At 44.1% G+C, this 14726-nt stretch overlaps 1 protein-coding gene across 6 annotated transcripts in view; it reads right to left on the reverse strand.

Moving 5' to 3' along the window:
• NBEA (neurobeachin) overlaps positions 1 to 14726 on the reverse strand; it is an 842868-nt gene that overhangs the window by 447821 nt on the left and 380321 nt on the right. For all 6 annotated transcript variants that reach the window (XM_045015913.1, XM_045015904.1, XM_045015899.1 and 3 more), the window contains one exon: positions 13211 to 13649. In XM_045015913.1, coding sequence (XP_044871848.1) covers positions 13211 to 13649 — 439 coding nt within the window. The remainder of the gene's footprint in view (positions 1 to 13210; positions 13650 to 14726) is intronic.

The raw sequence follows: 14726 nt of genomic DNA on the forward strand, positions 1-14726 counted from the left end.
AGGTCTCAGTCCTAAGTACTCAATGGCCTGGGCTTAGCCTACCTAAATCTAAAGGTCTGGGTCATGGACTGTGTCCAATAATTCCACTCCTCCTTAATGGAACTTCCTGCTGTAAGGATAAAGCTAATCTGTGCAGAAGTCTGAACTTTCTTGGCATGTGGTCTGAGTCTGTGGGACAAACTCCCATAGGAATTAAGGACCATTACTAACCTCAACATCTGCTCCTGCAGCTATGCAACCTGAGATTGCCTAACAAACTGTAAGCTATATGTACATTTAAACAAACACACACAAACAACCCCTACCAAAATCCTATCACAATAACACAATGTATACACAATTTTCCCACTGGGGAGAGGATGAGTGAAGGAACAAACCACATGGTAGATCAGAGGTGGGCAAACTACAGCCCACAGGCCATATCTGGACCATGGGACTCTCCTGCTTGGCCCCTGAGCTCCTGGCCCAGGAGGCTAGCCCCCGGCCCCTCCCCTGCTATTCCCGCTCTCCCGCAGCCTCAGCTCACAGTGCCGCCAGCACAATGCTCTGGGTGGCAGGGCTGAGAGCTCCTGGGGCAGCACAGCTGCAAAGCCCAGCCTGACCCGGTGCTCTGTGCTGCGCGGTGGCATGGCTGGCTGGCTCCAGCCACGCGGCGCCGCTGTAGCACCACCAGCGCTCCAGGCAGCGTGGTAAGGGGGCAGGGAATGGGGTGGGGGACTGGATAGAGGGCAGGGGAGTTCGGGGTGGTGGTCAGGGGCTGAGGGGTGTGGATAGGGGTCGGGGCGGTCAGAGGGCGGTTGAATTGGGATAGGAGTCCCAGGGGGCAGTCAGGAAGGAGGGGGGGTTGGATGGGGCGGCAGGGGACAGTCAGGGGTGGGGGTTCCGGGGACAGGGAACAGGAGAGGGTTGGATGGGGCAGGAGTCGGGGAGGGGGGGGTCATCAGGGGGCGGGCAAGGGGTGGGGGCTGGGCCACGCCTGGCTGTTTGAAGAGGCACAGCCTCCCCTAACTGGCCCTCCATACAATTTCCGAAACCCGATATGGCCCTCAGGCCAAAAAGTTTGCCCGCCCCTGCGGTAGATGTTAGTCACATTGCTTAATGCATCACTGGAAGGCACTCAAATACTATGGTCATGAGAGCAGTATAAGAATCTATATAAAATAAAACAGGGCAGTGTATCAGCATTGTCAGAAGCCCAGTTTGTTTCATCTCCTTCCAGGCCTGGACTGCACAGTAGGCCTCCCTTGCACTTTAAAGGTGTGACATTGAAAAGTGCTTGGTGTTGGCCTAACTTTGCTCCCACTGAAGACAATAAGAATTTTGCAATTAGCGGCTATGGGAGCAGAGAGGCCAAAAGTGAGCACTTTTCAAACTCACACCCAGAATCTGTTTAGTGATGCTGTGAGAAGAAGAAATATCTTCTGACATGTACCATAATTTAAATGCTTCGTTCTGGTTACTGGATCATATGCTTCATTATGGTGCTCCCAAATGGGTCTTTCCTCTATATTGTCAACAAAGATCTTGTAAGATCCTGAAGTGTCTGCTGGGCCAGCTGTTCTTTTTGTATCTTGCAGCCTGTGGGACTTTTTCAGGTGAATGTCTTCAAGACCCTCTAAAACAATTCTGATCCCCAGGAACTTCTAGAGTGTATGACTGGTAAATTTGCTGAGATCTTACAATGGGCAAAACAAGATCTCAGAGAAGATAAAAAGATATGCTAGATAAAAGATTGTGGAAGCTTAGGAAAGGAAAGAACAGTCCAGAATTGAAACATAGGAATTGCCATTCTGGATCAGAATCGAGGTCCACCTAGGCCAGTTATAGCTCCAGGGCGAGCTGTTCCTTTGACATCAGTCTCTCATTAAGCATCCTTTCATTTTACAGGCCCATATATGTACTACACTTAGAATCCTGTGACTGACCCCACTTTTAGATTGCATACCCAGGTCACAGGACCTGACACCTTCAGAAGGTCCAACTGGGTTCTGGCACCTGCTATAGACATTTTTCAGGACTTGTGACCACTACGAAAATGCAGTGTCAGAAAACAGTTTGTTCAAAACAAATTATTATTTATTTGTCCATAGGAACATAAATGGAGAGGAAGGACTAATTCCCTTTACAGGACACATCCCTAGTGGTCTAATATATGTGAACCCATCTATGTGAGAGATATGGGATAGATGATCAAAGTCACTGATATTTCTTGATATGATAAAGTACTTAGCACCTCCTGAATTTCTAAAAGAACTTGGCACTAAAGAGGTGTCTCAAAGCATCAAGACATGCAGTTCTAGGCATGCTAGCACATTCAAACACAGCCTGATAAAACAGGGTAAAAAGAGCACCATATAAATCATTGCATGCCTATGGAATAAAGCTCGGTAAATTGGAAATACAGGAGTGACAAACTGCAAAGTTTTAGCCACCAAGTGTGCAGACAGTTCTTATTCATATATTGTTATGTACTGGTACATATGAAAGACCATAAACAAAGGGTAATGATAAATGGTGATTGTATCAGGTTATAAAGGTGGATGTGCATGGGGTGGAAATGCACATCCAAAAGAAAGTGGTGAAGGTGGGTGGGTGAAGGGTTGTTTGTTTTTTGTTAAATTAGCTGGAATGAGATTAATACCATGTAAATTAATTTCTCAGGTATACCTCTCTATGTGGTGGTGACAACACTGAAGAAATAAAAAATTTAAAAAGGGGATAAGAAAGTTATGAAACAGGCAGGATACAAAATAAGTCAGGAAAAAATAAGCTAATATATTCAGTGTGAATGTAACAAATCCTAAATACCTATAAAATCTGGGGCTTCAGTACTTATAAATGTACCTGTGATATTTACAGATCTGTGGTGTGTGCGCAAGCTGCATACTGCTATCCTACCCAAAAAGAGATGATTTGGCATTCTAATCAACTGAATGATGTTGAATAGCAGCAAAAATAGTCAGACTTCTTTCTCATTTGTTCCAGGACTTCAAGATATGATAGAAATTTCTGCATAAATATAGATGCAGAAATGCTTCTTATTAAAATGACTATCCAAAGTATGGAATGTTTACAGCACTCATTACATGATTTAAAAAGAAATTCATAAGGCACAAAAACAAGATGACTTAAAACTTCAGTAATTTCAGGTTAGGAACTTTCTAGCAGGAAGACATAAGAACGGCCATACTGGGTCAGACCAAAGGTCCATGAAGCCCAGTATCCTGTCCTCTGACAGTGGCCAATGGAAGGTGCCCCAAAGGGAATGAACAGACAGGTTATCATCAAGTGATTCATGCCGTGTCACCCAATCCCAGCTTCTGGCAAACAGAGGCTAAGGACACCATTCCTGCCCATCCTGACTAAGAGCCATTGATGGACCTATCTTCCATGAATCTATCCCCCTTTTGAACCCTGTTATAATATTGACTTTCACAACACCCTCTGGCAAGGAGTTCCAGAGGTTGACAGTGCATTATGTGAAAAAATACTTTCTTGTGTTTGTTTTAAACCTACCTATTAATTTCATTTGGTGGCCCCTTGTTCTTGTATTATGAGGAGGAGTAAATAACACTTCCTTATTTACTTTCTCTATACCACTCATGATTTTATAGACCTCTATCATATCCCCCTTTAGTCTCCTCTTTTCCAAGCAGAAAAGTCCCAGTCTTATTAATCTGTCCTCATACGGAACCCATTCCATACTCCTAATCATTTTTGTTGCTCTTTTCTGAACCTTTTCCAATACATCTTTTTTGAGATGGGGCGACCACATCTTCATGCAGTATTCAAGATGTGGGCATACCATGGATTTATATAGAGGCAATATGATATTTTCTGTCTTATTATCTATCCCTTTCTTGATGATTCCCATCATTCTGTTCGGGTTTTTTGACTGCCGCTGAACATGAAGTGGATGATTTCAGGGAACTATCCACAATGACACCAAGATCTCTTTCTTGAGTGGTAACAGCTAATTTATACCCCATCATTTTATATGTATACTTAGGATTATGTTTTCCAATGTGCATTACTTTGCATTTATCAACATTAAATTTCATCTGCCATTTTGTTGCACAGTCACCCAGTTTTGTGAGATCCTTTTGTAGCTCTTCGCAGTCTGCCTGGGACTTAACTATCTTGAGTAGTTTTGTATCAACTGCAAATTTTGCCACCTCACTGTTTACCCCTTTTTCCAGATCGTTTGTGAATATGTTAAATAGGACTGGGCCCAGTACAGATCCCTGGGGGACACCACTATTTACCTCTCTCCATTCTGAAAACTGACCATTTATTCCTACCCTTTGTTTCCTATCTTTTAACCAGTTATCAATCCATGAGAGAACCTTCCCTCTTACCCCATGACTGCTTATTTTGCTTAAAAACCTTTGGTGAGGGACCTTGTATTTGTTTTAAACCTGCTGCCTATTAATTTCATTTGGTGGCCCCTAGTTCTTGTATTATGGGAATAAGTAAATAACTTTTCCTTATCCACTTTCTCCGCATCACTCATGATTTTATATACCTCTATCATATCCCCCCTTAGTCTCCTCTTTTCCAAGCTGAAGAGTCCTAGCCTCTTTAATTTCTCCTCATATGGGACCCGTTCCAAACCCCTAATCATTTTAGTTGCCCTTTTCTGAACCTTTTCTAGTGGCAGTATATTTTTTGAGATGAGACCACCACATCTGTACGCAGTATTTGAGATGCGGGCGTACCATCGAGTTATATAAGGGCAATAATATGTTCTCAGTCTTATTCTCTATCCCCTTTTTAATGGTTCTTAACATCCTGTTTGCTTTTTTGACCGCCTCTGCACACTGCGTGGACATCTTCAGAGGACTATCCACGATGACTCCAAGATCTTTTTCCTGACTTGTTGTAGCTAGATTAGCCCCCATCATATTGTATGTATAGTTGGGGTTATTTTTTCCAATGTGCATTACTTTACATTTATCCACATTAAATTTCATTTGCCATTTTGTTGCCCAATCACTTCATCAACAGTGAAGACCGATGCAAAGAATTCATTTAGTTTCTCCGCAATGGCTTATCTTTGAGTGCTCCTTTAGCATCTTGATCGTCCAGTGGCCCCACTGGTTGTTTAGCAGGCTTTCTGCTTCTGATGTATTTAAAAAAATGTTTGCTATTACTTTTGGGGTCTTTGGTTAGCTGTTCTTCAAATTCTTTTTTGGTCTTTCTAATTATATTTTTACACTTCATTTGCCAGACTTTATGCTCTTTTCTATTTTCCTCATTAGGATTTATCTTTTTAAAAGATGCCTTTTTGCCTCTCTGCTTCTTTTACTTTGTTGTTTTACCACGGTGGCTCTTTTTTGGTTCTCTATGTTTTTTAAATTGGGGTATATATTTAAGTTGAGCCTCTATTATGGTGTCTTTCAAAAGTTTCCACGCAGCTTCTAGGGATTTTACTTTTGGTGCTGTACCTTTTAATTTCTGTTTCACTAACCTCCTCATTTTTGTGTAGTTCCCCTTTCTGAAATTAAATGGGTCAGTCTTGGCCACTGTGGAGTTTTCCTTGCCACAGGGATGTTAAATTTAATTATATTGTGGTCACTATTATCAAGAGGTCCAGCTATATTCACCTCTTGGACCTGATCCTGTGCTCCATTTAGGACTAAATCAAGAATTGCCTCTCCTCTTGTGGGTTCCACGACTAGCTGCTCCAAGAAGCAGTCATTTAAGGTGTCAAGAAACTTTATCTCAGCATCCCTTCCTGAAGTGATATGTATGCAGTCAATATGTAGATAGTTGAAATCTCCCATTATTATTATTATCATCAATAATAATAATTTATTTTAATAGCCTCTCTAATCTACCTGAGCATTTCAGAGTCACTAACACCATCCTGGTCAGGTGGTCTGTAATATATGCTATATTCTTATTATTAAGACTAGTAATGTATCAAACAAACTGCAGAATATGATCACCATATAGAATCACTCAAACAGTTTCACAATGCCCAGTGTCCTGGACTGATTATTTCTGGTGCAACAAACCACATTTAGAAAATATATTCTGATACTAGTAATAACTAGAACTGAATTTTATTGTTTTTTGCCATCAAAATGATGAGAATGGAAGAAGGAATTACTGGCACATTATGTTCCATTACAGTTATAAGTCTAGGACAGAAACCCTCAGTGCTTGCTTCTAAACATGTCACCTTGGATGTTATTTTCAAGGAGTTCAGTTTGATGTTAAAAGACATGTCATAACTTTGAGAATCCAGGCTCCACTGTCCCAGAAATCTGTTTATATAGCTCATAATGTAATTACAGCTACCTTAACACAGATGAGGCAGAAGGCAGCAATATATTGAAAACTAATTGAAAAATGCAGTTGTCCAGAAGCACTTGCAGGGAAGAGGTCTCTGAAAAGCTACGCAAAGCTTCAGAGTTTGAAGTGAAATTTTTGATGTTGTCACTCTCAATCTATTGAATGGCTGACAGACAATCAAACCCGTCTGGCTGGCTGGCAGCTCATTTTGCTGGCAGGTGGCAAACAATTAGACACACCAATTTGTGCCTCCTGATGACATTAAAGCATGAAACTAAGTTGTATGCAGGGCCTAGTGATTTGTGTGAAAGCATTTCAAAAATAATACTCTTTGCCGTGGCAACTCATTTCAGACTGCCACCTCCCATTATAGCTTTGAGCAGTGAAGATGACAGGCTTGAGTTACGTGCAGCGCAAGGCCGCTTCTGTTCAATCCGTCATCAGTGCCCCTCGAGACCTCAATCCCCTCCTTTCATCAATATCACCTCATCATTTACATTCGATAGTACTTGACCTGCTGCATACATTAACTACACAGAAGTCCCATTTGATAAAATGTGCTGGAACATGTTTTGTGCTTTTACATTTCATTTATAGTTATATAAATTCTAAGAAATAATGCACTGTAACACATATGTTACTCTAAGCAAGTACCATTGCCAATTTCATTATAAAAAAAGAAATATTAAGTGTTATAAATATTGTATTAGATAATAAAAGTGAACACTGCCTTGAACTTTATTTACATGAGCTTTGGTAAATTTTCATTTGACCCCAATATATATAATAAGAGGTTGCAATTTAAAAAAAAATGTTTTAAAAGCACACAGCTCTTTAAAAATAGTTTGTTAATTATTTTACCATTATTCCAATGGTTTCTTTTATAAGAATCACCAATTTAAGAAATATATATCTTGTAGCACATGGTAATGTACATAAACTTTCAAAGAAAATACCATATAAAAGTATCAAATATCTTCAATTTCTTAAATAAACTAACCAACAAAAATATACCTACAAATCTATTACAGATTTTCCAACACAAATAATGATTGTAATACTTTCCTTCTAGACAAAAAGGGGTTTTAGGTATAGCCCGGAAACACTAGGACAGAGAACAACTAAGCTGCAACTTACTTCAGTCTTCCAGAGATAATGGAGGAAGGACAGGAGGGAAAAATTCACAAAGCATTACAACCTAAAATACAGACGTATTGTTTCTAAGTGGCTCTCTTAATGCATTTCTATGCCAATCTCTTAAATATAATTTTAAATCTACTATCAGTTATTTCTCAGCCCATGGGTTGTAACCCCCAAAACTGGTTTCAGGAAAGTCAAGGTGACCCTCTCTTTTTCTCCATTTTATAGTCTTCCATTTATTTTTTTAGAAAAAATGTCTCCACGGCCTATGTCTCCTTATAGCTAGGAAGATAACATTGAAAACATGAACTAAGTGCAAACTAATGCCATGATACCTGACTGAACCTGCGGGCAGCCCACATTAATACTTTTGGATATGACTGTTCCATTCATCTCTGCCTAGGCCCTCTGGACTCTGATACTGCAGCCATGACATTTGGCATTTTTTCCAAATTGTCATGGAATTCAGTATTTTTCTATTTTGTCATATAACATTCTGGTTTGTCTCCCTACCCTGCTAGGACCTCCCTGCAGTGGTCTTTTGGTCTCCCAGTTGGAAATTAATTAGATTACAATGCATGTTCCCTACACTGTTCCATGGAACCAGGCAGCATGGTGGTTTTTTTCCTCTCTTCTATGGATCGATCTCTTGCAGCTTTCCTCTATGGCAGATTTAGATCAAAGCATACACCAGAATGCTTGCCAGCACCCACAGTACTTCAAAGGAGCCATTGTAGCAGATGACAAGGGAACCTGGGCATGTATACAAGCACGGAAAGCATGGAGCACTGAGCTATTTGGGGACCAAGAATCCATCTTTACAAAAGAAAACCTTTAGATTCTTCTAGTAAAGTTTATAGGTTTACAAAATCAGAAGACAATTTTAATAGCAATACCATATATAAAAAAACCCTCTGAGCATTTCCCAGTAACACCAAATGTAATAGCCAAAGCTGCCCAGCCTCACATAACTGGGGAAAACACTGAATGCTCCCTGAGTCTCAGATGGGGGAAATCTGCTGCTGCCAGTCAAATTAAAGCTGTTCACTTTTTCCAGTGACTAATTTATAATAGATACAAGAACTGCTGTTTAGCCAAGTAAGGGCAACTAGTTCTACTTAGTACAAATGAATGAAAATACAGGTGTGTCTTCTTTTTCCAACTTTTAATATTTGTCTGGTATGAGTGGGAAGGAATCAAACACAAGAACTTCCTGTTTTGCTGTCCACTGACAGGATATGTTACATTCTTTTCTGAATACGGCTCTGTTGTTACAAAATACTTTACTGATCAGCACTGGCTCTCTCTGAATTATTCTTTCCAGAGGTGGAATGTGGTATGTGTCAAACTGGGATTTGTCAACATGTATCAGGAGCACTGTCTTGTTGCAACCAGCCTGCCCTTCCCATATTAGTAAGTGGGAGAGAGCCCCCAGCTAAGGGGTGCCCCAGGACATCTCTGATGAGGGTAAGGGGAGGGTGTTGGTATAGAAAACATTGAGAACCACTGATCTACGCTTGGACTAACTCCTGAGATAACAATCTGCTTTGAAAGAGAAACTGCTGAGCTCCAGTTCATCTGCAAATTTGACACCATCAGCTCAGGATTAAACAAAGACTGTGAATGGCTTGCCAACTACAGAACCAGTTTCTCCTCTCTTGGTTTTCACTCAACTGCTAGAACAGGGCCTCATCCTCCCTGATTGAACTAACCTCGTTATCTCTAGCTTGCTTCTTGCTTGCATATATAAACCTGCCCCTGGAAATTTCCACCACTTGCATCTGAAGAAGTGGGTATTCACCCACGAAAGCTCATGCTGCAAAACGTCCGTTAGTCTATAAGGTGCCACAGGATTCTTTGCTGCTTTGACTAGCAGGCAGTGCGCATTCAAAGATTGGGACTCAGTCTTTTCAGTCACTCTTTTTCACTGAGCTTTCTTGCTGATCAAGGGAGGGAGTAAACTGGGCCACACATAAACCTAGTGCAGCACATGCTGTCAAGTGCAGCGTTAACAGCAATGCCACCCAGCACAGTAAGAGGTAGAGCCAATGGTCTGCCCATTTCCCAACTCCATTACATCCCGTCTCCCACACATGCACTGAGCAATGCAGGTAGCCAGTGCAGGGGCACCTCCTCACACACCTGTGCCACTGCATTAGCCAGGACACAGTTTGACCCTGTAGTACTCAGAAAATAAAACCAACAAAATGCTTAATGTCTATACAACATTAATAAAGTTATTAAAAAGCTGACAATTGCATATAACCTTAGGCCCTGAATCTGTATTGAGAACCATTAATGTAGATGCACAAGTTCGCCTGGAGTCTCACTGAAATTAATAGGACTCTGTGCAGGTGAAGATTCTGATGTAGGCTTAGAGCCCACATGCAGTGCTACAATCAAAAAGGAAAATTAATATGTTAAAGTTTGAGTATTTACTATTTCTTAGGTAAATGCCATGTAATTTGTAAATAGTGTACATGCAGTACTGCTAAATGTAAAAGAAGATAGCTTTGAAAATATTTGGGAATATGATGGTTGCTCTCACAGAAAAAACCTCAAAGGTTTTTCATCTATTTTTCCCCCTTGAAACCAACCCAAATTACCATATGTAGGTTGATGAATGGAAAAAAAAGCTTCTTCCTAATAAAGTAGGCAATAAGTAGACTGTCTCTCTGAAATGATCAAAAGAACGAAGATATTTTGGGAAGACCACATTCTCTTTTTGACATTCCAGTCCCAGTCCATTCCCTGCCTCTCTTTTCCAACAGGTACAATCTCACTGTTTATTAATTTGTCCACTGAGGCAGCTTCCAACAATTTTGTCTTATCAGCTTCACTATACTTGTGTAATGAAAAGTGCTTCCTAACATCATATAAGTTTTTATCCTGCAATTTTCATTTATCCTTTTTCTCCTTACTATTTACATTAACCTGCAACTAGTGACTGGATTTTGTTTCCATTAGCATTTTATGGACAATAATTTAATCCTCTATTATGAGAATTTTTGTGTGTATTTCATACTTCTGTAGTGGTTTTCCTCTATCATATTTTAAACCTGAAATATTTATTTTTGAAGTATCCTCAGAATTTTTTTTTCAGGATGTGGTTATACGAATCGGAAGTACAGTTGAACCCTGTTATGTCGCCGGCCTAGGGGTTTGCCAAAAATAGTCGAGATAACCGATGATTGAGATAAACCCCTATCCACCCCCCCACCCCTGAACTCCCCTGCCCTCTCTCCAACACCCCCTCCCTGCCCCCTTACCGCGGTGCCTGCACGTGGCTGGATCCGGCGAAGCGGGACGGGGAAGCGGGGCCGGGCGGCCGTGGACGGGGACCTGGAGCCGGGCAGCCAAAGAAGCGGGACCCGGTAAGCGGGCCGGGCGGCAGGCGAAGCGGGACCGGGTAAGCGGGGCCGGGCGGCAGGCGAAGCGGGGACCGGGTAAGCGGGGCCGGGCGGGCGGCGAAGCGGGGACCGGGTAAGCGGGGCCGGGCGGGCGGGCGGCAGGCGAAGCGGGGACCAGGTAAGCGGGACCGGGCGGGCGGGGACCGGGTAAGCGGGGCCGGGCGGGCGGGCGGCAGGCTAAGCGGGGACCGGCGAAGCGGGGCCGGGCGGGCGGCCGGGGACCCGGTAAGAGGGGACAACAGCGCGGGAGCCAGGCGAAGCGGGGACCGGCGAAGCGGGGCCGGGCGGGCGGCGAAGCGGGGCCGGGCGGACGGGCGGCGGCGAAGCGGGGCCGGGCGGACGGGCGGGCGGCGAAGCGGGGACCGGCGAAGCGGGGCCGGACGGACGGGCGGCGGCGAAGCGGGGACCGGCGAAGCGGGGCCGGACGGACGGGCGGGCGGCGAAACGGGGACCGGGTATGCGCGGCGAAGCGGGGACCGCGAAGCGGGGCCGGGCGGACAGCGAAGCGGGACCGGTGGCGGCGAAGCGGGGACCGGCGAAGCGGGGCCGGACGGACGGGCGGGCGGCGAAACGGGGACCGGGTATGCGGGGCCGAGCGGGCGGGCGGGGACCGGGGATGCGGGGCCAGGCGGGCGGCGAAGCGGGGACCGGCGAAGCGGGGCCGGGCGGACAGCGAAGCGGGGACCGGGTATGCGGGGCCGGGCGGCCGGGCGGGCACGCGGTCTGCGGGGCAGGGCGCGCGGGCGGCGACCCGGGGACCGGGGATGCGGGGCCGGACGGACGGGCGGGCGGCGAAGCGGGGACCGGCGAAGCGGGGCCGGGCGGACGGAAGGGCGGGCGGCGAAGCAGGGACCGGGTATGCGGGGCCGAGCGGCCGGGCGGCGACCGGGCATGCGGGGCCTTGCGGACGGGCGGTGCCCGTTTATGCTGTGCCTGGCGGTCTGGAGGAGATGCGGGGACCGGGTATGCGGGGCCGAGCGGGCGGCGAAGCGGGGACCGGGTATGCTGGGCCGGGCGGGCGGGCGGGGACCGGGTATGCTGGACCGGGCGGGCGGGCGGGGACCGGGTATGCGGGACCGGGCGGGCGGGCGGGGACCGGGTATGCTGGGCCGGGCGGGCGGGCGGGGACCGGGTATGCGGGGCCGGGCGGGCGGGCGGCGAAGCGGGGACCAACGAAGCGGGGCCGGGCGGACGGGCGGGCGGCGAAGCAGGGACCGGCGAAGTGGGGCCGGGCGGCGAAGCGGGGACCGGGGAAGCGGGGCCGGGCGGGCGGGTACGCGGGGAACCGCGGGGCTGGGGAGCCGGGGCTAGGGCAGGAGTCGCGTGGCCGGGGAGGGATGCGGCAGGAGCCGAGCAGGGCCGCCGCCGGAGTTACAGTCGAACCCATTTATCTCGACCTCGGTTAGTGGCAAAAGCTCTTCTGTGCTCGAGATATTAGGGTTCGGCGAGATTAAAGAATCGACATAACCGATGAGAAACCGATAAGACAAAGAGGGAGTTTGGCGGTTCCACTACTAAAACGTCGACTTAATAGGGTTGGCAAGTTAACCGAGGTCGAGATAAATGGGTTCGACTATATATTTCTAAAGCACTATTTTATAATTTTGCCACACATCAGAGCTTGTGCTGGATTGTTTAATTAATTCATTGTTTGACTGATTCTTCTTTTGCACAGGTTAAGGATGAACACACAATACAAGTAATTGTCAATTGCATCTCTCAACACAACTCCTACATTAAGACTTATTCAGCTGGTGTGGTTGCCTCAAATTAAGCTACTTTAACCAGCAGCGTGAGCATTTTCAGTCAACCATGAGAAATTTAAAAAAAAAATGGCTCTCAATGTAAAATGTGTTCCCTTAAAATATATAAAAAAGTTGGTCTTAAAAACTTTAAAAATGAAACACAGGATTCAGTCTCAATCTTGTTCTTATGGAAGTATGCACACAATCTGGCATGACTGATTTCACTACTGGAAGAGGACTGGTATGACAAACATTTGGAAATATTTTGTTGTGACTTCACACAGCCAGTCTCTTTTATATAAACAGAGACTTTTTCCCATTCAAAATATGGTTTTAAAAGAGAAAAAAGTTTTATTACATCAACAGTTCTTTAAAACAGGCTTGTTCTTCCAGCACCAATTACAGTTTTATTGGGTGCTTAGAAAGAAAAACAATGTAAATAACTTTTGCAGACACTGTATGGTCTGGTTTAAGTAATGCCATGAAGAAATAAAGCAACTGTATTTTCTTAATACTATCTAATCTGAATTCACACTGGACTATCAACATGTTAACAAATAAATACTCCAAATCTCAGCATTACAACAATATAAAATAATTAACTCAGCCATATACCTGTCAAAGGAGTGAAACTGCATAGGAAGAATTGACTGAGCTTCCCTCTTCAACGCAGGATCTGGGTAAGGGATAGGATCAGGACCACACTCTGCAATTTCAATGGGGGCTGCCACAAGGCTTTTTAGTATCTCCTTGACATTCATGCCTTTGCTTTGGCTGATGCTGGATATTGAAGGTGCAGGCTTCAAGATTTCACTGGGACTTTCTGTTAAGCTTTCCTGAGATTTCTTTACCTCAGAAGACAAAGTAGACAATAATTCACTCATAGCATCAGGGCCTGTGCTTGTCTCTAAGTCTGTCCCATTTAAGATGCTGGGCATCTGCTCCTCTCCAATACCAGAATCTGTATGAGGAATGGAGCTTTCCAGCTGAATATCTTCAACTGGTGTTGGTGTTTCTTTTTCCTTGATATTCTCTGGAAATACAGCAGGAGTCTCTGTAGTGAAAAAGGGTTATAAACAATAGTTAAAGCTTAGTCTGGAGTTGTATAACAAATATATCACTGAAGCGTTATAAGATAGAAGCTATCAAGTCTTAGAAAGCATATAAATCTTAGCAAATTAACAACAGAGAACGCAACCCTGCAGTGCACACAAAACTTTCATTGGATTCTATGGACATTTTCTGCACATGATGGGCTGCATAATGGAGCCCAGAGTTGTGTTACATAATCTCAGTGACATTTTAAAAAATACAACCCACTCCTTATAAAGTTATTAAATGGCAGGACATTGCATGCTAGAACATAGCTTGACATGTTTATTGTGGTAGTCTAAACACACTACTCAGCTACAAATCAGATGTCAAAACATTAATTTACATATATTACCAGTAAGGACACTGGAAATATGTGCAAAAAAAGCTTTAAAATCTCTTCAAGTGCTTAATATATCTACTGCTTTCAGGACAATTTAAACTTCCATTTAAAAGAAAATTAAGTGTCTAGCCTTTCTGGTATCTTACATAACATATAAATGTGAACCAATGCTGTGAATCCTTCTTGAGTCTCTAAGCAAGACAGACAAATAATAGTTCAAAACTCCAGTAGGATTTTTTGGCACATATTGAGAGAAGAATGAACACAGCTTTCAGATCCCAGGTTGATTCAAATCCCAAATATCAACAGAAACTGAGGGGATGGGGGAAGTGAAATCAGTGGAATTTTGAAAAATGTCCAACGCCCTTATTAATAACGTCTTGCAAATGTCTGCTTTTATCAACTATTTACAATGAAACACACAAATAACTTCACTATAAAAGCATAGCAATCTGATGCTCCCATTGGAATCCGGCTAGAGCTGTGAAGACCTGCCTCAGATGGTCAATATTTCAGATTACTCTTCAGGGAGACACACATTGTGGTTATCTTTTCAATGCCAAAAAGCCTGAACTCAAACTGAAGATTTGTTTATTTATAATATCAATTTATTTTTATTAAGGACACTTGAGATAAAAACTCTGAAAGTAAAATTTGAATAGTCTAGATATAAATTATGGCCTCTCATGTTTGTAT

This window comes from Mauremys mutica, chromosome 1 (assembly GCF_020497125.1).
Source record: "Mauremys mutica isolate MM-2020 ecotype Southern chromosome 1, ASM2049712v1, whole genome shotgun sequence".
NCBI lineage: Eukaryota > Metazoa > Chordata > Testudines > Geoemydidae > Mauremys > Mauremys mutica.